The 25,857-nt window shown below is 36.8% G+C and overlaps 1 protein-coding gene across 1 annotated transcript; it reads right to left on the bottom strand.

Annotated features, from left to right (window-relative positions):
• Nucleotides 1–12,549: 12,549 nt before the first annotated feature.
• On the bottom strand, nucleotides 12,550–23,327 carry LOC121938334 (dynamin-1-like protein). The gene is made up of 8 exons (XM_088089761.1): nucleotides 23,232–23,327; nucleotides 22,253–22,345; nucleotides 20,233–20,286; nucleotides 19,838–19,907; nucleotides 15,449–15,588; nucleotides 15,242–15,351; nucleotides 13,567–13,726; nucleotides 12,550–13,460 (listed from the first exon to the last, which is right to left on the bottom strand). Exons 1-8 carry the CDS (start codon nucleotides 23,325–23,327, stop codon nucleotides 13,434–13,436), a joined length of 750 nt encoding a protein of 249 aa, XP_087945887.1. The 3' UTR covers nucleotides 12,550–13,433.
• Between the last annotated feature and the right edge of the window lie 2,530 nt (nucleotides 23,328–25,857).

Below are 25,857 nucleotides of genomic sequence, written 5' to 3'. Positions count from 1 at the left end.
ACTTAGTATAGCCTGTTAAAGCATTTTATAGTGTACAGTGTTGAAAAAACATCCAAAAACGGCCAAAAGAATCATAAAATAGCACCCTTGAAAAAATGAAAAAAACAGCAAGGCTATAGTATGGCGAAAATGTCAAAATTGGTCATGTCCAAAAAACAGCTGAAAACCACTTAGTATAGCCTTTTAAAGCATTTTATACTGAACAGTGTTGAAAAAACATCCAAAAACGGCCAAAAGACCCATAAAATAGCACCTTGAAAAAATGAAAAAAACAGCAAGGCTATAGTATGGCGAAAATGTCAAAATTGGTCATGTCCAAAAAACAGCTGAAAACCACTTAGTATAGCCTGAAGGAGCATTTTATACTGTACAGCGTTGAAAAAACATCCAAAAAAGGCCAAAAGAATCATAAAATAGCACCGTGAAAAAATGAAAAAAACAGCAAGGCTATAGTATGGCGAAAATGTCAAAATTGGTCATGTCCAAAAAACAGCTGAAAACCACTTAGTATAGCCTTTTAAAGCATTTTATACTGAACAGTGTTGAAAAAACATCCAAAAACGGCCAAAAGACCCATAAAATAGCACCGTGAAAAAATGAAAAAAAACAGCAAAGGCTATAGTATGGCGAAAATGTCAAAATTGGTCATGTCCAAAAAACAGCTGAAAACCACTTAGTATAGCCTGAAGAAGCATTTTATACTGTACAGCGTTGAAAAAACATCCAAAAAAGACCAAAAGACCCGTAAAATAGCACCTTGAACAAATGAAAAAAACAGCAAGGCTATAGTATGGCGAAAATGTCAAAATTGGTCATGTCCAAAAACAGCTGAAAACCACTTAGTATAGCCTGTTAAAGCATTTTATAGTGTACAGTGTTGAAAAAACATCCAAAAAGCCAAAAGACCCTTAAAATAGCACCTTGAAAAATGAAAAAACAGCAAGGCTATAGTATGGCGAAAATGTCAAAATTGGTCATGTCCAAAAAACAGCTGAAAACCACTTAGTATAGCCTGTTAAAGCATTTTATAGTGTACAGTGTTTAAAAAATATCCAAAAACGGCCAAAAGAATCATAAAATAGCACCCTTGAAAAAATGAAAAAAACAGCAAGGCTATAGTATGGCGAAAATGTCAAAATTGGTCATGTCCAAAAAACAGCTGAAAACCACTTAGTATAGCCTTTTAAAGCATTTTATACTGAACAGTGTTGAAAAAACATCCAAAACGGCCAAAAGACCCATAAAATAGCACCTTGAAAAAATGAAGAAAAAACAGCAAGGCTATAGTATGGCGAAAATGTCAAAATTGGTCATGTCCAAAAAACAGCTGAAAACCACTTAGTATAGCCTGTAAAAGCATTTTATACTGAACAGTGTTGAAAAAACATCCAAAAGCGGCCAAAAGAATCATAAAATAGCACCCTTGAAAAATGAAAAAACAGCAAGGCTATAGTGTGGCGAAAATGTCAAAATTGGTCATGTCCAAAAAACAGCTGAAAACCACTTAGTATAGCCTGATGAAGCATTTTATAGCGTACAGTGTTGAAAAAACATCAAAAAACGGCCAAAAGAATCGTAAAATAGCACCGTGAAAAAATGAAAAAAACAGCAAGGCTATAGTATGGCGAAAATGTCAAAATTGGTCATGTCCAAAAAACAGCTGAAAACCACTTAGTATAGCCTGTTAAAGCATTTTATAGTGTACAGTGTTGAAAAAACATCCAAAACGGCCAAAAGACCATAAAATAGCACCTTGAAAAAATGAAAAAACAGCAAGGCTATAGTATGGCGAAAATGTCAAAATTGGTCATGTCCAAAAACAGCTGAAAACCACTTAGTGTAGCCTGTTAAAGCATTTTATAGTGTACAGTGTTGAAAAAACATCCAAAACCGGCCAAAAGACCCATAAAATAGCACCTTGAAAAAATGTAAAAAAAACAGCAAGGCTATAGTATGGCGAAAATGTCAAAATTGGTCATGTCCAAAAACAGCTGAAAACCACTTAGTATAGCCTGTTAAAGCATTTTATAGTGTACAGTGTTGAAAAAACATCCAAAAACGGCCAAAAGACCCTTAAAATAGCACCTTGAAAAAATGAAAAAAACAGCAAGGCTATAGTATGGCGAAAATGTCAAAATTGGTTATGTCCAAAAAACAGCTGAAAACCACTTAGTATAGCCTGTTAAAGCATTTTATAGTGTACAGTGTTGAAAAAACATCCAAAAACGGCCAAAAGAATCATAAAATAGCACCTTGAAAAAATGAAAAAAACAGCAAGGCTATAGTATGGCGAAAATGTCAAAATTGGTCATGTCCAAAAAACAGCTGAAAACCACTTAGTATAGCCTGTTAAAGCATTTTATACTGAACAGTGTTGAAAAACATCCAAAACCGGCCAAAAGAATCATAAAATAGCACCTTGAAAAAATGAAAAAAACAGCAAGGCTATAGTATGGCGAAAATGTCAAAATTGGTCATGTCCAAAAAACAGCTGAAAACCACTTAGTATAGCCTGTTAAAGCATTTTATAGTGTACAGTGTTGAAAAAACATCCAAAAACGGCTGAAAGAACCATAAAATAGCACCTTTGAAAAAATGAAAAAAACAGCAAGGCTATAGTATGGCGAAAATGTCAAAATTGGTCATGTCCAAAAAACAGCTGAAAACCACTTAGTATAGCCTTTTAAAGCATTTTATACTGAACAGTGTTGAAAAAACATCCAAAAAAGGCCAAAAGACCCATAAAATAGCACCTTGAACAAATGAAAAAAACAGCAAGGCTATAGTATGGCGAAAATGTCAAAATTGGTCATGTCCAAAAAACAGCTGAAAACCACTTAGTATAGCCTGTTAAAGATTTTTATAGTGTACAGTGTTGAAAAAACATCCAAAAACGGCCAAAAGAATCATAAAATAGCACCTTGAACAAATGAAAAAAACAGCAAGGCTATAGTATGGCAAAAATGTCAAAATTGGTCATGTCCAAAAAACAGCTGAAAACCACTTAGTATAGCCTGAAGAAGCATTTTATAGCGTACAGTGTTGAAAAAACATCCAAAAAAGGCCAAAAGAATCGTAAAATAGCACCGTGAAAAAATGAAAAAAACAGCAAGGCTATAGTATGGCGAAAATGTCAAAATTGGTCATGTCCAAAAAACAGCTGAAAACCACTTAGTATAGCCTTTTAAAGCATTTTATACTGAACAGTGTTGAAAAAACATCCAAAAGCGGCCAAACGACCCATAAAATAGCACCGTGAACAAATGAAAAATACAGCAAGGCTATAGTATGGCGACAATGTCAAAATTGGTCATGTCCAAAAAAACAGCTGAAAACCACGTAGTATAGCCTGAAGAAGCATTTTATACTGTACAGCGTTGAAAAACATCCAAAAAAGACCAAAAGACCCGTAAAATAGCACCTTGAACAAATGAAAAAAACAGCAAGGCTATAGTATGGCAAAAATGTCAAAATTGGTCATGTCCAAAAAACAGCTGAAGACCACTTAGTATAGCCTGTTAAAGCATTTTATAGCGTACAGTGTTGAAAAAACACCCAAAAACGGCCAAAAGACCCTTAAAATAGCACCTTGAAAAATGAAAAAACAGCAAGGCTATAGTATGGCGAAAATGTCAAAATTGGTCATGTCCAAAAAACAGCTGAAAACCACTTAGTATAGCCTGAAGAAGCATTTTATACTGTACAGTGTTTAAAAATATCCAAAAGCGGCCAAAAGAATCATAAAAAAGCACCCTTGAAAAAATGAAAAAAACAGCAAGGCTATAGTATGGCGAAAATGTCAAAATTGGTCATGTCCAAAAAACAGCTGAAAACCACTTAGTATAGCCTTTTAAAGCATTTTATACTGAACAGTGTTGAAAAACATCCAAAAAGCCAAAAGACCCATAAAATAGCACCTTGAAAAAATGAAAAAAACAGCAAGGCTATAGTATGGCGAAAATGTCAAAATTGGTCATGTCCAAAAAACAGCTGAAAACCACTTAGTATAGCCTGAAGAAGCATTTTATACTGTACAGCGTTGAAAAAACATCCAAAAAGCGGCCAAAAGACCCATAAAATAGCACCTTGAAAAATGAAAAACAGCAAGGCTATAGTATGGCGAAAATGTCAAAATTGGTCATGTCCAAAAACAGCTGAAAACCACTTAGTTTAGCCTGTCGAAGCATTTTATACTGAACAGTGTTGAAAAAACATCCAAAAAGCGGCCAAAAGAATCATAAAATAGCACCCTTGAAAAATGAAAAAAACAGCAAGGCTATAGTGTGGCGAAAATGTCAAAATTGGTCATGTCCAAAAACAGCTGAAAACCACTTAGTATAGCCTGAAGAAGCATTTATAAGCGTACAGTGTTGAAAAAACATCCAAAAAAGGCCAAAAGAATCGTAAAATAGCACCGTGAAAAAATGAAAAAAACAGCAAGGCTATAGTATGGCGAAAATGTCAAAATTGGTCATGTCCAAAAAACAGCTGAAAACCACTTAGTATAGCCTGTTAAAGCATTTTATAGTGTACAGTGTTGAAAAAACATCCAAAAACGGCCAAAAGACCCTTAAAATAGCACCTTGAAAAAATGAAAAAAACAGCAAGGCTATAGTATGGCAAAATGTCAAAGTTGGTCATGTCCAAAAAACAGCTGAAAACCACTTCGTATAGCCTGTTAAAGCATTTTATAGTGTACAGTGTTGAAAAAACATCCAAAAACGGCCAAAAGACCCTTAAAATAGCACCTTGAAAAAATGAAAAAAACAGCAAAAATGTCAAAGTTGGTCATGTCCAAAAAACAGCTGAAAACCACTTAGTATAGCCTGTCGAAGCATTTTATACTGAACAGTGTTGAAAAAACATCCAAAAACGGCCAAAAGACCCATAAAATAGCACCTTGAAAAATGAAAAAACAGCAAGGCTATAGTATGGCGAAAATGTCAAAATTGGTCATGTCCAAAAAACAGCTGAAAACCACTTAGTATAGCCTGAAGAAGCATTTTATAGTGTACAGTGTTGAAAAAACATCCAAAAACGGCCAAAAGACCAATAAAATAGCTCCGTGAAAAAATGAAAAAAACAGCAAGGCTATAGTATGGCGAAAATGTCAAAATTGGTCATGTCCAAAAAACAGCTGAAAACCACTTAGTATAACCTTTTAAAGCATTTTATACTGAACAGTGTTGAAAAAACATCCAAAAACGGCCAAAAGAATCATGAAATAGCACCTTGAACAAATGAAAAAAAACAGCAAGGCTATAGTATGGCGAAAATGTCAAAATTGGTCATGTCCAAAAAACAGCTGAAAACCACTTAGTATAGCCTGTTGAAGCATTTTATGATGTACAGTGTTGAAAAAACATCCAAAAATGGCCAAAAGAACTATAAAATAGCACCTTGAAAAAATGTTAAAAAACAGCAAGGCTTTAGTATGGCGAAAATGTCAAAATTTGTCATGTCCAAAAAACAGCTGAAAACCACTTAGTATAGCCTGTCGAAGCATTTTATGATGTACAGTGTTGAAAAAACATCCAAAAATGGCCAAAAGAACTATAAAATAGCACCTTGAAAAAATGTAAAAAAAAACAGCAAGGCTTTAGTATGGCGAAAATGTCAAAATTTGTCATGTCCAAAAAAGTGCTTAAAACAACATTAAACAGCATATAGACACACGTTATACTGTTACACACAGAAGAAACGGCCAAAAACCTCCAAAAACACCGTGTTTTTGCATGGTGAAAAAATTACAAAAAATCACATACTATAGTATGGCAAAAATGTAAATATATGACATGTCCAAAAAAGTGCTGAAAACAACATGTAACAGCATATAGAGACACGTTATACTGTTGCACATAGACGAAAACGGCGAAAACCCTACAAAAACCTCATGTTTTTGCATGGTGAAAAAATTACAAAAAATTGCATACTATAGTATGGCAAAAATGTAAATATATGACATGTCCAAAAAAGTGCTGAAAACAACATGTAACAGCATATAGAGACACGTTATACTGTTGCACATAGAAGAAACGGCCAAAACCCTCCAAAAACATCATGTTTTTGCATGGTGAAAAAATTACAAAAAATTGCATACTATAGTATGGCAAAAATGTCAAAATATGACATGTCCAAAACAGTGCTGAAAACAACATTAAACAGCATATAGAGACACCTTACACTGTTGCACATTGAAGAAACGGCCGAAAACCTCCAAAAATATCATATTTTTACATGTTGAAAAAATGACCAAAAGTCGCATACTATAGTATGGCAAAAATGTCAAAATATGACGTCCAAAAAAGTGCTGAAAACAACATTAAACAGCATATAGAGACACGTTATACTCTTGCACATAGAAGAAAACGGCGAAAAACCTACAAAAACATCATATTTTTACAGAATAATGAATGACCAAAAATTCACATATGGCAAAAATGTCAAAATATGACACATCCAAGAAAGTGCTGAAAACAACATTAAACAGCACATAAAGACAAATGACAGAAAAATCGCATACTATAGTATGGCAAAAATATCAAAATATCACATGTCAAAAAAGGGCTGAAAACAACATAGAAAAGCATGTTGACCCATGTTATAGTGTAGCATGTTGAAGACAGGACTGAAAACACCCCAAAATATCATATTTTCACATCAAAAAAATGAACAAAAATCGCATACTATAGTATGGCAAAAACTGTCAAATATAAAATGTTACAAAAAGGCCTGAAAACAACATAATATAGCATGTTGAGAAACTTCATAGTTTAGTATGTTGAAATAACAGCCAAAGACATCAAAATATACTATGTCCAAAAAATGGCGGAAAACGTACCTATGTCAAAAAAAGTCTAAATGTTACGTTGGAAAACAGGGCTTACGACCACATACAGTGGCATGTCATGTTGTAGTTGTTGTTTTTTTCTAAAAATAAAGCTTTACTATTTTCAGAATGTGCCTGACAAATGTGTCTTTTTTTTCTAAATGAACTGATATTGTGACAGGTGTCTCCAGAAACTGTAAAATATTATTAACAATTATTATATCCGTAATAATAATACCAGTAATAAATTATTATTATTGTTATAGAAATATTAATGGGAAGGGCAGACAACCCACTGTCCAGCAGGGTGTCCATCCCAGTTGAAAAATGCTAGGTTTGGTTTAGTGAGTAAAGCAGGTGAATATTTTGCCTGACAGATAAATAAAACTTAAATAAAACCAGTATCGGCAGCGACGTCTGTCGATTTTAGACAGATATATAAAAGCCGATATTTTTTTTTATTATTGTTTAAAATATTAGTTGGCTGTAGTTTAACACATTCGAGATGCTAATTGTGATATTACAGAACAAATTAAGTCATGAAAAATTGATTAATATATCATTTTGGCTGAAAAACTGGTGAAGTGGTCCCAAAACAGGTAAAACCAGTATCGGCAGCGACGTCTGTCGATTTTAGACAGATATATAAAAGCCGATATTTTTTTAAATTATTGTTTAAAATATTAGTTGGCTGTAGTTTAACACATTCGAGATGCTAATTGTGATATTACAGAACAAATTAAGTCATGAAAAATTGATTAATATATCATTTTGGCTGAAAAACTGGTGAAGTGGTCCCAAAACAGGTAAAACCAGTATCGGCAGCGACGTCTGTCGATTTTAGACAGATATATAAAAGCCGATATTTTTTTAAATTATTGTTTAAAATATTAGTTGGCTGTAGTTTAACACATTCGAGATGCTAATTGTGATATTACAGAACAAATTAAGTCATGAAAAATTGATTAATATATCATTTTGGCTGAAAAACTGGTGAAGTGGTCCCAAAACAGGTAAAACCAGTATCGGCAGCGACGTCTGTCGATTTTAGACAGATATATAAATGCCGATTTATTTTTTTTTATTACATAAAATATAATTTGGCTGTTGTTTAATACAGTCTAGACACAGATTGTGATATTGCAGAACAAATTAAGGCATGTAAAGTTGATTAATATATCGTTTTGGCTGAAAAACAGGTCAAGTGGTCCCAAAACAGGTAAAACCAGTATCGGCAGCGACGTCTGTCGATTTTAGACAGATACATAAAAGCAGATATTTTTTTTAAAATTATTGTTTAAAATATTAGTTGGCTGTAGATTAACACAGTCGGGACGCTAATTGTGATATTACAGAACAAATTAAGTCATGAAAAGTTGATTAATATATCATTTTGGCTGAAAAACAGGTGAAGTGGTCCCAAAACAGGTAAAACCAGTATCGGCAGCGACGTCTGTTGATTTTAGACAGATATATAAAAGCCAATATTTTTTTAAAATTATTGTTTAAAATATTAGTTGGCTGTAGTTTAACACAGTCGAGGCGCTAATTGTGATATTACAGAACAAATTAAGTCATGAAAAGTTGATTAATATATCATTTTGGCTGAATAACAGGTGAAGTGGTCCCAAAACAGGTAAAACCAGTATCGGCAGTGACGTCTGTCGATTTTAGACAGATATATAAAAGCCGATTTTTTTTTTTTTGCATAAAATATAATTTGGCTGTTGTTTAATACAGTCTAGACACTGACTGTGATATTGCAGAACAAATTAAGGCATGTAAAGTTGATTAATATATTGTTTTGGTTAATTAACAGGCAAAGTGGTTCCAAAACAGGTAATCAACTTTACATACCTTAATTTGTTCTGCAGTATCACAATCAGGGTCTCAACTTTATGAATCTACAGCCAAATTATATATTATGGCATAAATAAAATAAGAAATATCAGCCACTGTATCTGTCTGCTCTAATTAGAGCTCTACACTAAGACATCAGCTACTGAAAATCACCTGTTTCAGACAGGATTTGAACCAGCTATCTCTTGTTTGACAACCTCCTGCTCTACCCACTGAGCTAAACCTGTAGATGCTGCAATTCTTTTCGGCATCCTATTTAGCTCAGTTTCACCAGTGAAAGCTATTGAAAACTGCACTGATATACGAGTCAGACTGATAAGGTACTAAGTTCTTGGTGAGGCTGATATTTTTATTGAATTTGCGGAATAAGAATGAAGTGTGTCTTGTGTTGGCCGGGTCTTGAACTACCAACCTCTTACACTCCAGGCAATTGCTCTATCCACTGAGCCAACCTCCACATAACAAATGAAGTTTGGATGTTCCATTTAGCATGATATATGAGTCAGACCGATAAGCAACTAAGTTCTTGGCCAGGCCAATTTTTTAATTTGATTCATGACATAAACGTCAAATGTAACTTGTGTCAAGTAAGCCTGTAATCAACAACCTCAGCAACTGGAGACACCTGGACAACTGGAGTCACAATATCAGTTCATTAAGAAAAAAAGACACATTTACCAGGAATATTTTTAGTAAAGCTTTATTTTTTAGACAAAAAAAAAAACAACTTCAAAATAAATAAATAAATAAATAAATAAATAAGAACATCTCTGCTGTATTGCTTATTACATGACATGCATGGGGTCGTATGCAGTCGGTGGCCAAGATTGCTCTCCTCGCTTCCAGCAGCTGAAAACACAAGCAGTACAATTAATACTGCTCTGTGGTGTTAACACAACACATTCACATTCAGCACAGTGCATTCAGCTTTTTTCTTTAAATCTTACCCTTGCATGGGATCATAGTGCCTGTCATTTCCATCAGTTTCCTATAAAACACAGAAAACAACATCAAAGTCACTTTGGTGAACATATATATGTGGGTTTGAGCAGCAGGCACAGTCAATGTGGCACATTACACATTTATATTCTTGACTTGTAACATTTAATTCACTCAGAGAGTCGTGCAAAGAGATTTACTTAAAGTACAGAGTAAAAAATAAGTTACTCACCTAATATCTCCAAAGTGTCCGCTGTCCTGCGTGTCCTCCTCCTTCTGCTGCATCAGCTGACTGTGATGAGGATCAGCTGCAGCGTCGCGAGACCCCTCCTTCGAAAAAATGATTCCAGCGCCTCTTCAGCTATTTACCGTCATTTTGACATTTTGGGCTCGCGTTTTGCTGAGCTCTGTCTTGCTACTCTGTTATTTTTGGGTATGTTTTCCATGTAAACAAACACGCGTACTTCGTCTCGTTTTCCCTCCATGAGTTCAAATTTCCATGAAGAGCAGATAGAGACTAACATTGTCATCCAATCGGGACACAGGAGGCGGGACAAAGCCTTCGCAGCCGTCGCTGTTTGGCTCAGAGAACGGAACAACATGGGTTTCGCTGGCGAATCAATGCGCAGAAACTGATGATGTAATCAGGTTCAGTGCGGAGCGTCTGGATGTCGAAACAGGGCATATCTGATATCAGTGGAAAGTCTAGATTCTCCACTTTATGTCTCTTTTAAAGCATGTTGATAGGATTAGTGGCTCAAAAGTCACACTTTAGATGGAATTCTTTATAAACACAACACATCGCTGGTCTCTCATCCAGCTACTTTCCATTGCTTCCGTTTTTATCAGGGCCAGATTTAGTTTTTTGTGGTCTGGTGCCCCAGCCTAACTGTCTTTGATTACACCCATTCTCCCAGTGGGAATTATGTTGGGCTGTTGGCAGCTTTAGAAGAAGTAATGCTGTTCTCTACACCCTCACTGTAACTATAATAGACTAGTGCAGGTGATGAAGAGTTGCAGGAATTTAAATGACATTTAAACACAGGGCACACCACGGGATGACAGGCTTTGACCCGACTTGGCAGTCAGAGAGGAAGTAATATAATTAAAAAACAATATATGAATATAGTGCATAGAATGTGAATGGGGAAACATTTAAGTTTTCTCTATTGGTTGGTAATAGGAGCCACAAGGAGACTCAACCTCATGAATTACAAACCTCAATTAAAGCTGCGAGCAGTGATGAACAGGCCCTCGCACCCACACGTATGTCAGGAGCACTGGTGGGACTCCAGCTAAAGCAGTCGTTCATTTCTTTGAAAGTCGAATAATGTACGCAGAGAGTTTGGACCCTGGAGTGAGCTGTTTCACATGGTGTAGTACCACTAGGTGGCAGCAGAGAGGAGACAAATTCCATGTTGTCTTGGTGTGCATCATTTATAGACCAAACTGTGCAAATCAAACATCCAAAAAACAACCAAAAACTTAATATTTTGGCACGTTGGAAATATGACCAAAATCACATAATCAAAAATCACATGGTATAATATGGCAAAAAATGTCAGAATATGACATGTCAAAAAAAGGGCTGAAAACAACATAGAATAGCATGTCAAGACACGTTATAGTGTAGCATGTTGAAGAAAGGACCACAAAACAACCAAAAACATCATATTTTAGCATGTCAAAAAACAAAAATTGCATACTGTAGTATGGCAAAAATGTCAAAGTATGACATGTCAAAAAAATGGGCTGAAATCAACATAGAATAGCATGTTGAGACACGTTATAGTGTAACATGGTGAAGAAAGGACAAAAAACAATCTTGGACATTATATTTTAGCTTGTCGAAAAAACAGCCAAAAATGACAAATATATATATATACACACCACACACACACATATACATACATATATATATATATATATATATATATATATATATATATATATATGTCTGCTTTACTATAGTGTCATGTTTTTTTTTCCACCATGACACTGTAGTAAAAAGATCTTATCTGAACCAACCCTGTCAAGCAAATGTCTTTCATGCTGTGTGTATTAGTGTTTTAAAGGCAGAAAGCCAGATGTCTCTGTTGAATCTTTACAAGTCAAATATCTTGGACGTTAATCTGCCCACGATTAGATGTTATGGCCAAAGGTAGGTATGCTGCATGGAGACAATCATCTCCAAACTGTATGAAATCATGTGCTTTGCACTTGTTTAATAGCATGATGCTTTTGGTGTTTTGTCTCCACAGTCCACGCTCTCTTACCATTTCTTGGTGAACAGCATTTCTTGGATTAGTTTGACAGAAATTGTGAAACTTTGGTTCAAATTCCAAACTGTTGTATAGAGTTTAAAATGAAAACAGATTCTGTAGAGAATGCATGCCCACATTCCTTAAAACAAGGTTTCAAAAGTGTAATTTTTAAATACCTTGCTTTGAGGAATACAGCTGTGGTTGGTTCAACAAAATAAGCTTAAGTGCTTTTTAAAAAAAAAACAACTTTTGCACAAGAAGTTTGTATTCATGCAACAGTGTAAAATGATTAAAATTAACTGTATAGATACCTGAGGTAGTCAAAATTAAATTAAATGTCAGATTAAAATGATTATAAAATTTTGCTTGATTCCACAGCGCCAAAGGAAGAGGCAAGGGCAAAGGCAGGCTGAGACAGACGCCATTACCAGCAGGAGTTCTCAAAGGAAGCACCTGAAAACGAGCAACAGCACTGACATTTATGTATGCTTAACAATAAAACTGAAATGCAACAGCTGGTTTCAGACCTTAACAATTAAAAGAACTATTGTGCTTTTGAGTTCTAGTGTGCCTGTTTTTGTTTTTGTAATTTTTATGTTACATTCAATTACCCACACTCTGCACTTTTTCAGCCTACAAATGAACCAAATCATTCAATTGGCAATAAAATCGCTCTATTTATTTTTTGGGGAACCATACACAGAACCACAGTGCACGATAAATTTCACACATAGGCAGCAATATGTAAACATAATAAAACGTACTAATAGTGCTCAACGTTATTCACACATTTAAATAACATTAATAAATAAAGGTTCTGGTGGCAATACAGTGTCAGGGTGATGGGCTTTTGTACAGTACAGTGTAGTGATGACAGTGCAAAAAATTAACTGGAGTATGTACACAGGTAAAAGGACCAACATTTTTAGGTCAGGATCAACCTGTGTGTTTAAATTTAGTGACCCAATCCCTGCTGTATTGTTACACTGTGACTTCTGAGGTTCCATGGTTTCTCACACATGACAGCTAACTCCTAAATCAAATGGATGCAGATGAGAAGATGAATGAGGTTTCTGATTTTTTTATCCTAGAGCCAAAATATTAGCACATTGCTTTGTGGAGGTGCCAAAATTGCATTAAAACTTCCATTTCCATTTCACACTAAAGTCCATTTCCACACTGGTTAACCATAATCTGTCAAATATGAAAAGTACTTTGCCTTTGGCTGCACTCTCAATTCCTGCAGGAGCCGTGGGTGGCAACGGTAGTTCCTAAAATCTTACATAAGCTATCAGAGGCATTTTACTCTAGAACACTGAGCATTTTAAATAAACGGGTAACTTACATTTCTCTCAGGTAGCTTGTGAGCCACTGTGATACCTACATTGGGCAGGATCAGAACAGTGCATTTTCACGTCCAAACTTCACGTTCACACATGATGAGTGCATGAAGCGTCAGTCCTCGAGGCATGATGACACGATGAAGGATCAGGTTCAGCTCCCTTTGTTGACGTTTTTACCAAAGATGCGTTTCCCTGATCTCAGCGATCACTTGCTTTCTGCAGCGCCTGTGCATAAAACAAAATAAACAATATAATAAACTATAAAAAAATCTCAATTCATCATGGAGAAGTAGACAGAAAGTGTGTGTGTGTTTGTTGGGGGGGGGGTTACCTGTAGCATGTCAGCAGCCTCCTTGCGTCGCTGGGCCATGTCCTCCGATTCAGTCAGCAGGTCGTTGAGGAGGCCGGATTTATAAAGCTGGCCAACGAGCTCGCTCTGGAGGCTGTCCTTCACATGGTTGACCAGGAAGTGCATCACTGCCTTCGGCACACTGCGAGAGAGAGAAGTAACAGAGCGAACAGGTGGCTGAGAACAAGGGGTAAGACGTCCTGGTGGTTGTGTCGTCCCTCAGATGGAGGGGCTCGAGTTTGACCCACCAGGTGGCCGTGTCTGACAAAGCATCGAGCGGAGGTAAATTAAATAAATGTTTCTGTATTAAGCTCCAGGGGGCAACAATCCGAAAAAAAAATCCACTTTGGTAGGACAGAAGAGTGGATCAGATTAGCTTGTATGGCATGAACAGGTTACATTAAAGCAGGTTGAAATGCACATATTGCAGACTGCATTCAGCCATGGTTTATGAAGGGAATTGTAGAGAGTATTTAGTTATCATCAGGCTGTGATCAGGCTTACAAGATATAACAGCTGAGATTTTCACAGATGACATATTTTAATATAAAGCTGGCAATATTCTACATTCTGCTTACTGAAAAATAAAATCCCATTTCAATCTAAAAAAACATGTTTGTTTGTCTTTCAGTACTTTGATCCTGTCTGTAGCTCCTGGTGACAATCTTAACAGCTTCGAATATCCTTAGTTTAATCTTTGAAAAAGGCTCAGTAATTTCCGACAACAGCTGGTAACTGTGCTTTGAAGCAAATGTTTCTCAGACAGGAGTTAACACTGCATTTCACCATTTTCAGTCACAAATTTAGACACATTTGGCACCCTAGCGAGTGTTTACGGCAGCAGGAGGGCATACGTGCTATTGACTCAAAATTAAACATCTTTTTTTTTTGTTTACAAAGCCATGCCAACCAAGAAAACAGCATGACAATAATCGCCCAGTCACGTTGGTGAGAAAGGCTCCTGCTAAAACCTACCCGTGAACAATAACCAGCCAATTCTCCCAAGAAAAAACCCCGCAGTATCAGCAGAACACACACAGAACAGCTTCTCAAACGCAACAAGCAGCTAACAGGCCGGTCATGACAGCTTTTGTTGGACAATATATTGTCCCAGAATTAACTGCAATCACGATATTATTGTCTATTTTGAGGCCATTTTATGTAAGTACACCCTTTCAAAGAGCGCCTAATTCTTAATAATATTCTGACATTGGAAATGAAACGTCAAGAAAATATATAATATCCTAAATAGAATTAATTCATAACACTGTAAGCTGTATGAGCATAGACCTTGATAATTTTTGCTGACCTTATTAAGTCAATTATCATGAACGGCCAAACTGCTAATGCAATCACGACGTATTTCTTCTTCTGGTAATCTTTCTATGCGATCAATCACTTTAACTGGAACATATGTGGAACTTACGGACATCTGGTAGCCGAATGTGGTATAACAAACTCCGTTTCAAAGATTTAAAGGCTATTGCAACTCTAATTGTGCGTTGCTTTCTGTTTTGCAATACGCTTCAACTGCAAGACGATATTTGTTAGATCATTGTTTTGGTGTATTTGGTGGATTTGTTGACAAAAAAATAAATAGAAAATCTCCAGACTTCTCCAGATCTCCAGACCTTTGAAGACGAGCTTGCTAGCCTACCTGTCCTGGATGTTTTTGCGAACGATGAGGAAGTACGATTTGATGATGCGCTGGATGACCTCACAGTCCCGCTGCTCACATGACAACAGCTTCCTGGCGACCGGCACAGGCTTGAGGGGAGAAAGAGACAGTATTTTTATCAGTGAAAATCGCTGCGATCTTCACACTGTAATCCTCATACTGGGGCATGCTGATGCTGTTAGATACCACGTCAAGCAGGTTGACGGCTCCTTTCAGGGGGCTGCCGGGTCCGGAGCCGGGGGCTTCCTCTCCTTTCTTCAGCATCCCCCTCCAGTTTCCTGTGCCGTCCTGCTCCCCCTGTGGCCCTGCAGCTGGGGCCTGAGGAGCTACGCACATTTTTAAAATAAATGAAGATAAACTGTCATTAGGCCACCACCTGATGAACAGCACCTCCTCTTGTCAGTAGGGTTCACAAGGAGACGATGGTTACGGTACGCAGCATAAAACTCTTTGACCGCTTCATATGCAAGAGTACAAACAGGCATGTACACACAGAGATTATTAGGAACTTAAAGCTAAATACTCAAAATAAAGCAAGTAGAAGTAAATTGAACTAAAGCATCACAGCAGATGCAGTAAAACTTAAAAAGAAACAAGACTGACAGTCCTCGGCCATGCTAGCGGCCCTTTAGCATTGTTCTTCACAATGGTGCTTGTAGCTAAATGCTAATATCAGCACACTTACATTCTCACAGTGAATATTCTAAAACACTGATGCAAAGCAGCTACAATGTTTACTCCATCAACCATCTTAGTTTGTCATGTTTAGCATTTGCTTATTAGCATTAAACGCTAAGTACAACTGAGGCTGATGGGACTGTCATTAGTGGTATAGGCATTTGGTCATTAACTGGAGTACTGGACAAATACACATTTCCACCTCATATTGGCAGCAGATCAAATGTAAATTGGGTTTTTTTCAAACTGGGCTCTATTTTTCCATGTTTTTGAGTCTAAGTGACTAATGGAAACAACATTTTTTTGAATTTGGTCCGGTACTGAGCAAAACCACTGCAGACTGCAGCAGTGACTCAGGCTGCGATGTCACCACTTACAGCATTGTACACTGACATGTTTAGTGTGTGACAACTTTATACAAAGGATAACTACAGAGATCGAACTTTCTAAAAAAGAGAAAGATCCTTTTGGATCTGGACTCAAGTGGTGGATTTACCAATTGCCACCCCTAAAACAACCACCGTCATAGAGTAAAATACGCACCGACAGACCAAAAAGGCTTGGTTAGATGATGCATAGTGGCCGAACTTCCACAATCACATAGTAATTGCTATAAATTAAGAACAAACAGCAGGACGACCAAAGCATTGCCCTGGTTGGAAAAGGTTGGAAAAGGAAACAGAGTAGAGGAAGGCATTTTCTGTGAGACAGGTGGACCAACTTTGGGGGCACAGACTCTGCAGGAAACACAACGGTTGTTAATGCACACAGGCTGAGGGAGAGCAAAACAAGAGCATGGCATCAGCAGACAAAGATCAGAGTGCATGCCAGCAGCCCATGCTCATCCATCCATCCATCCATCCATCCATCCATCCATCCATCCATCCATCCATGCCCCACAGCCAGCGCCACATACAGCCAGCAAGCTGCGTACGTGCCCACCTTGGCACCATCCATGTCTTCATCTGTTTATTGATTTTCAAGTGGTGTTACAAAACAGCAAAACCACAGTACAAACATTCAATAAAGAAAAAAAAGAGGAAAGAAAGAAAAAAAAGTGTATCAACATCTGACATTAAGACATGGCTGAACTATCTTGTAATTAACCATGTAATTATTTCAACCTTTCAATCAGACTAATGACAGGTTGCCAGACTTTCAGAAATAGGTCCTCCCTGCATGACATTGTGAATCTAATTTTCTCTAAGTGTAACACATTCCCTAATTCTTTCAGCCACATATCAAATGTAGGAGGCTTCTCAGATTTCCAGAGCTGTAGCAGTAATTTTCTGGCTAACAGGGTTGAAAGAGAGATGGCCTGAGCTTCATGCTTGTTCATCACCCCGCCCGGCTCAACAACCCCAAAAAGTGCAGTTAGAGGGGCAGGGGAGAGCTCTTTGCCAAAAGCTTTGGCAAGAAAATCAAACAAGTGACCCCAGAAAGGCTGCAACTTCTGACATTGTGAAAATTGGTGGGACAATGTCCCTTGGTCTTTTGAGCATTTTAAACAAAGTGGTGAAGCTTCTTTAAATATTTTATGTAATCTAGTGGGAGAAAAATGCAATCTGTGGACCACTTTAAATTGTATCAGAGCATGCCTAGCATTTACAGAACTACTATGAATGTTTTTAGTACAGGTTTTCCACAATTCTTCGGCGATATCTATACCCAGTTCATTCTGCCAGTTTGCCCAAAAAGAATTTAACGATGGACTGTTCGAATTTTGTAAAATATTGTAAAAACGAGACACATTGCCTTTCACGTAAGGTTTAATGTTCAATATGCTGTCAAGTGCGGCATGGTACGGCCTCCGCTCAAAAAATGGTACATGAACCTTTAAGAAATTGCGCAGTTGTAGGAAGCGGAAGAAGTGTGAATTTGAGAGTTGAAACTTCTGTTGGAGTTATTGAAATGAAGGAAGGTCATTGTTAATATAGAAATCTCTCAGGGTGATAATTCCCTTCTGACTCCAAATTGCAAAAACTGGATCCTCAGATCCTGGTTTAAACGCATGATTGGCACATATCGGGCTATCTAGATAAACCTTGGGAACCTTCAAAACAGACACCACCTGAGACCATACTTTCAACGAGTTTTGGATTATAGGATTATACTCATATATGTCTTTCTTAATCTTTACTGGACTGTTAAGGAGTGCTGGAAGACATGAATGCTTACAGGAAAGGTGCTCAATCTGTAGCCATGCTGGCATTTCTCCCAGCTTACTGTTGGGCAGGCAGCTGCGCCAGAAAGAAAAAATATTTAAATTAACAGCCATATAGTATAGTTTAAACTGGGGAAGACCAAACCCTCCTTCACTTCTAGCCTTATTTAAATGCTTCCTAGAGATTCTAGGCACTTTACTGGACCAGATAAAAGATGAAACAATAGAGTCTAATTTCTTAAAATACGACTGTGGAATACTGTTTGGAATAGATTGGAAAATGTACAGAAATCTAGGCAATGTCACCATTTTGACTGCATTAATACGTCCCACCATTGAAATCGGCAAGGTATTCCAAAATTCAATGTTTTTTTCCAGTTGCTTTATTTTTTTCCTCCAATTTTGCTCCAGCAGTTTGCCTAGTTCGCTTGTGACTATTATACCTAAACTTGTAAATTTATCTAAGACAATCTTAAATGGGGTGGTTTTCAAGAAAACCTTGTCCACTGATTGGGATAAAGGCATTAGTTCACTCTTTTTCCAGTTTATCTTATATCCCGCAAATGAGCCGAAATGATTTATTAATTCTAATAAAGGGGGGATAGAGTCCTCAGGATTTGAAATGAAAAGGATAACGTCATCAGCGTAAGCCGAGATCTTATGTAAAGTTCTTTGACATACTACCGGTTGTATCTCCGGACATAAGCGTATATGTGAAGCCAGGGGTTCCAATGCTAAAGCAAATATAAATGGGGAAATTGGATCACCCTGGCGTGTTCCCCTGTACAGCCGAAAGGGATTTGAAATATTTTGATTTGTAACAACAGAGGCTGAGAGTTCTCTGTAAATCATCCTTATCCACTTAATGAATGATTCGCTAAAAGCAAATTTGGCTAAGACAGAAAACATATAGGGCCACTCAATTTGATCAAAAGCCTTTTCGGCATCGAGTGAAATTATAACTGAATTTTCTAATTTACGCTCAGGGCTGCACATAATATTAAAAAGTCTCCGCATGTTGAAATATATATGTCGATTGGGAATAAACCCAGTCTGGTCTGGATGTATAATCTTAGAGATGTGACTCTTTAAACGATTTGTTAAGATTTTAGATAGTAATTTTGTTTCAACAGGGAGAAGAGAGATAGGCCTGTATGAGGAGACAAGAGCAGGGTTGCGATCTTTTTTAAGTATTAAAGAAATTCTTCCACGATATAATGAACTTGGGAGAGTGCCCATCGCCTTTGAATGATTAAACATACGAATGATGAGAGGAGCCAATATGGAGCTATATGCTTTATAAAATTCTGCCCCAAACCCGTCTGGTCCGGGAGCCTTATTGTTTGGAAACTGCTGTATTGCGGCTTTGACCTCATCTAGTGTAAAGTTTGCATCAAGATCAGTCACGGCCTGCTCATCTAATTTAGGCAGTTGACTTTGCACCAAGAACTCATCAATTGTAGCTTGGCTGGCTGAACTACTTGAGCTATAAAGCTCACGATAAAATTCCTCAAAACATTTATTTATTTCCTTTGGGTTAGTAACTAACTGTGACTTTTTGTTCTTAATTGTGAATATGGATTGTGAGACCTGTGATTTTCTCAGTAGCCTAGCAAGTAACTTTTGTGGTTTGTCACGCAATTCAAATATTTTCTGCTTACAACTGATCAATTGAGAACATACTTGCTTTGTTAGTAATGAACTATAATCATAACTTAATTTTGTAATTTTACCTAGCAATTCCGTCCACGTCTGCTCCAGACGCAGAGGGCTCGCCAGAAACCCCAGTTGGGCCAGCCGGACCTTTGCCAACAGACTAGCAGGAATATGAGAGCAGGAATGGGGAGAGAGAGAGAAAAGCACTAAGAAGAAATGTGGAAAGATCGGGGGAAAGAGTTTGGCAGCTGAAAGTCATTTGAGGGGAGGAGAGGAGACTTTCTGAGGGGAGATGTGGGATAAAATTCTTCGATGGAAACTATCCGAGACATTCGGTTCACAGATCCTCATCCTGTAGTGCTATGAGTGATTAACACAGCACAAGTCCCCTTTATACTCAGGACACTGCAGACGGCAACCAAATATTACAACAGATGAGCTGCTATATTTCAAAGTAGGTTGTTTTTTTTACCTTATCCCGGTGTACTGCAGCGGGAAGCTCTCTCATCCTGTTTCTCCTCTGCTCCTACAAATACACGAAAACACGTTTATACGACCGATGGTTTTGTTACGAGGACAAAATCTTCAACACATCCTCGGAAAGTATGAAAGATTATTAAGCAAAAAACACATAATGAAAGAAGTTATCCTACTTCTTAAGGAAATATTTCATTCTGCTCATTATACACACATCATTTTCTGCGTGTGATATATACAAATCCCACCAGCATTTTTTAACAGACTAATGATTACTTACATAAAATGAAACTACTCAAAGTAAAGTTTCTGAAATTCTTTGGGAAGCAAAAAAAATGCCAGACTTTTAATTGTCTCTCCACTTTAATCACTACTGAATCATTTATAGCGCGGAAGTATTTTTCTAGCTGAATTTATGTTGTTTAAATTCCCTTTTTAGAAAATGATATTTAGGTTGCTTAAATTCAAGTGGTACATTTCTGATCTAAAAATTCAAGTCGGGTTAAATAAATAAATAAATAAATAAATAAAAATGGTTGCTCAAACAGAATAAGTGTTCTGTTCTTCCTCAGCGTGCTCTCTACGAGCATGTGTTGAGATCAACAGGCAGCTAAACTCTTAACCATACTATTTCCTCCAAGGAACAGGCCAGTGTTGTAGTTGGCAGGCTTTTATATGGCAAAGTGTGAAACTGAAAATACAAATACAAATTCACATTAGATATGAGGTGATTTACAGGTAAACAATAAAGTAATTAACAAAAGTGGTGAGTATAACTTAAATATTCTTTTCCCGGTACAAGGATAACATATGGTACATAAAAGGTAAGTAAAAACTAATTCAAAATGTTTTAACACAGAATTTTCCCCTACAGTATCATAAAGGTAAGTATGACAATACAATTTTCACTTTACAGTTAAACAAAGGTAAGTATGGTAATCCATCATCTAATGTGAACAAATAAGCACTACAAGTCTATAATTAGCTACTATGCACCAAGTAAACAGAGGTATTAGCTGTAATACATTCAACAGACATGTCACAATTAGCCAAAAATGCTCTTCAATACTTAAAAAATATGAACCGAAATCATTAAATAATCACTTGACAACAAACCTAAAACACTCTAGTATTGCAAAACTTACAGATGGTGCCATTGAAAGGAAGGTACACAAAGGGATGGCAGTGAATTGAGCAGGCCTCATGACAGCAACATGGTCGACCTGGAACTAACAGGAGAAAACACACTTCCTGTCTAACTTCTTCTTCTGTGGATCTTACAGGAAGTATAAAATCTACAGTCTGCACTACTGAAATGCACCACAAGGGGGCTTAACTTTCCTGCAGTTACAACACAATGAGCAATACCCAAACACCAGAATATAAATGGGTAAATTCAAATTTGAACGATAAGGCTACAAAAGAAAATCAGCTGATCAAAACAAAACTGTCCCATCAGGTAAAATTCTGTCACTCACATGATTTTAGTGTCATCGGCTTCAAATAAAAAAGAAAAAAAAGTATCTTTGATAACCTTCAATAACTTTGATAATGTTCATGTTTACATTCTTTATTTAATTTTGTTGACTTAAACTTTTTGATCTAAAAATGACTGAATTTAAGAAACTTAATTCTTCTTTTTTTTTTTTTTTTACATTGGACACTTTAATTTCCTATTTATGTTAACTGCAAAAAAACCTAAAATGTTTTTTTCTAAATTGTAAAACTTGTAATTATGTGCAAAGGGGAGAAACTTTAACAGATTTAACATAAAGTTAAATATTTCATAACTACAATGTCAGTTATGTTCAATTTACAATGAGTAGGTCACAATCCATGCGGTATTCATTTGCTGATAAAAAAGATCAAAATTCTACAGCTTATATTTGCCTCCATGCATTCATACATCGAAAAATACCGACAAACAATCTCTGGCCTACAAATAAGCAATGCTTGTCCATTTATTCTGCCGCAGGAATGTATGTATTTTATCATATTTTGGAACAGTTACAGACCTCTATGTTGTTATTCATGACCCCACAGGCATCTGCAAAGTCCGGATGTTTGGTGTTGATGTAGGCCAGCTCTTTTGCAACCAAGTTGTGCACCTGTGACAAGAAGAGAGGACGACTTCAGTTATCAAGCAAGTGCTGTGATTAGGAATGTCCTGGAATAATAGACCACTCAATCTTAGGAGCCTGATTCAACTGCCAGTCTCACCGTCACACTGTTGCAGCAGCAGGAAAATGTGGTTATAAAACAAAGTATGGCCTATTTTGGTTGACCTTTTATTAATCACAACACTTAAGAAGAACATGTTGCTAACATAGAACTAAATATTTTGAGAAAAGTTCTCTGTCAAAATCAGCAGGGGAGGCGTGTAGAAACTGTTTGCAGCTTGCAGCTTTCTGTCTGTTTCTCTCTGAGAAAGTCGAATGTTCTGTTTACAACCACCAAAACTAAGTTACGTGTTTTTTCTATCGATCTCTTCCACTCCTTTTCAGTGCTGTGCACAGCGCCTCTACTGCGCCTGCACACAACAAATAGCACTGATTTAATACATGCTATAATAAGAAAAGTTTTTATTAGAGCTGCACAGATAATCAACATATTATTTAAATGTGGCAACAGTGCAATATCCAAATCACAGGAGCTGCAGTTTTTTGTTTTTTTTTTAATAAAAGTAAAACGTGTCACAACATACCAATATAAAAGAAGCATTGTGATGCTACAGAGGCGCTACAACCTACAAATCATGTTCCAGATGCTTGTTTCACTAAAATCGCAACTTATATCACATTCACAATATCTGTAAAAGAAATAATAGCAATATAATTTTTTTGCACACCCTGCAGCTCTAGTTTTTCTGCCAAATCAAGAAGGCGAATTGTTTATTTGGGTGTTTTAGCTCCTTTGTCTGGTGTGGGAAAAAAAGGAAGCTATTATTGCAAACGAAGAAAAAAAACAAAAACATTTAACACTTTGGTCTTCCACAGGTTCGCCGTAGCTGCTGAGCAGGGACTGGTACTGGGCTGCCAGGATGTTGATCCGTGTCTTCAGCTCAGGGAGGCAGTCTCGGATGTGATGCATCAGTAACCTGACATTAACAGGGTTCAGTTTTTGTGCAGATATGTCAAATTATTTTCCGAGCTGTGGTTTGTCAAGCTCTGCATCTATTGTCGAAATGATAGTCAATTTCTCTGATGGCTGGTATTCATTACAGAGCTTCTGACTTTTAAAATACTGACGCTGATGTAACTTAAAGGGATACTCCGTCATTTTTTGAAGTGGCGTTGTATTAGGTACTTATTCAAAGTCAGTGTATTAGCTACAGTTGGAACGCCCCCAGTTTGGAGACATGGAAGCTAAGCAATGTGCTGCTGTGGATGGGGACGCAGCAATACGTATATTTGCCACCTTAACAAAAATCATTATCAGTTTAAGTATATGCTATATTTGAATATTTTCACAGCCTACTCTTGCCATCAGTCAGCAATTTGCGACTGAAAACTGAAGCCGTCACATCGCTTTCTTCAAAGCAAAGACTCCGTAAACAAAAACAGGAATTTTAAGTTGCAGAGCACATGAACTGTTGGTCTACTGCTGCCTTCATCGTTTTGTCTGTGTTTTTGTGTGACTTTGGTATTTTAAAGACTTCGTTTGGACTCACCAAAGTCACGTACTATCACAAACAAAATAATGCCAGGTACACACTACACGAGACTCAAGTAGGGCCAGATTCCTCCCCACAGTCATCAGCAAAGCCCAGAATTTTTTGATGCTTCTTAAGATCGTCTTGACAGAATTTTCCTGTGGTGTGAGGTACGTCAAGGGTGTTTTTTTACATCCCCTGAACCACTCAGAAAACCATCCTGGTAACACCGACTTTAAATCACATAAAATTAATCGTGTTCATTGTTTACAATTCAATATACTGCTTTGAGAGGGACCCGAGAGGATTACCAGTGTTTCAATTCAACATCAAATGGGATTTAGTTTACTCATGCTGTGACATGTACAGTGCGCGTCTACACTGTATTCATGACTTATTCCATAATTATTTTTTCATTGTTAATTTTTCTGGAAAAACTAGTGCAGAAACTTCTGCCTGTCACTCTGAAGTCACAATCAAACGCCAGAGATTTGCATGGTTCACACATTTGAGAGTTGGGACTCTGGTCGTTTGTAAATAGAATTTTTCTGAGGGTGGATTGCTGTTTTACTAACACATCTGTTAAATTTATCATCACGTCATTATGTGTCTCTCGCATTCAATCAAACTTAATTTGTATAGCACTTTACAAAGTCAACGTGGCACAAATTGCTTTACAAACAAACAGAAAAATAAAACAAACCAAAAAAAAAAATTGTAAAATATCTGTTAGGTTTTAAATAATCGTTTAGTTTGGGCCAGCAGCCCGAATGTTCTGTGAGATAAAATTACTGTTTTTGTCAAAGGAGTCTGGCGGCTTTGAAGAGAACGTAGTGGTAAGGACGGCAGGTAGGTCCCCATACAACCCACCTTCAAAAGAAAATCCTTACTGTTCCTTTAATCCCTGGGGCACTTTATTGAAACAAAGCTAGCATTATAAAGCTTTGCAGTAATGTTTTAATTTTACACAACACTTTTAAAATTATAACATTTTTTAAATGCTCATTTCAGTTCCAAACTGAAGCAAACACAGTGAGTCGTCCCCAGGATCAGCTGTTGCTGACTGTGTAGAGATTCACTTCAGGCTAACTGAACTAGCTGCCTTCATCTGCAGCTATTTATTGACATTTCTAAATTATTGTAGAACACTCTGAAACCTGCGCAAATTGGCTCGATGTCTTTTTAAAAACATATTAGTAAAAAGCAATAAACAACTTCAGAGAAAATACGGGGATAGACGGTTATTTTTCTTTTTTCATCTATCTTCTTTAAAAGTAATTTTTGAAAAAAGAAAATAAAACAAGCTTTCTTTTTAATTTTAATTTAAAAAGAAAACTTAAAATATTTTTTAATTTATTAAAAATTAATTTTAAAATATATTTTTTATTTTTATTTATTTATTTTTTTGCTGTACAGAAAAACTAATTGAACTAGTTTGCACAGATTGCAAAGGTTTAAATACTTGTGATATCTGACCGCAGCACAAGAAAACCGATGTATAGCCATGTTTCGAAGAGTTAATATGTTGCGATGATTCTGATTCTGCAGAGGTAAACAGATGGTACAGAAATGTTCTGGAAGACAGTAACAACAGAGACACACAGTGACCAATCCTGCTTCATAGTATAAAAAACACTCTTGAGGCAGTGGCTGTACTGCACAAAATCTGTAAGTTGCTTAAAGTTTGAAAGCTGTTTGTGTTTATAAAAGATTGATTTGATTGCCAGCAGTGTCACATCATCCTCTTTGTGCACTTATGAGTCTTATGTCTTTGTGGAGGTGCTATAAGCTGGCAGCAGCTGACACGAATCTTATTTACTCTCCTGAATCCACAGGAGACCTGGTGCATCATGCATGGAAGCGTTTTGCTCAATCTTCCATCACAGTCTCTTCAGTCCATCCAGCCTGTTTCAACACCTTTAATGGAACCTCTTGAAGGTTCAGTCTCGGGTCAGCTCCGAGCTGATG

This window comes from Plectropomus leopardus, chromosome 16 (genome assembly GCF_026936395.1).
Source record: "Plectropomus leopardus strain MGB_pleo_1.0 chromosome 16, ASM2693639v1, whole genome shotgun sequence".
Classification (NCBI taxonomy): domain Eukaryota; kingdom Metazoa; phylum Chordata; class Actinopteri; order Perciformes; family Serranidae; genus Plectropomus; species Plectropomus leopardus.
Note: the sequence above shows the minus strand (reverse complement) of the source record. Positions and strands in the feature narration are given on the sequence as shown.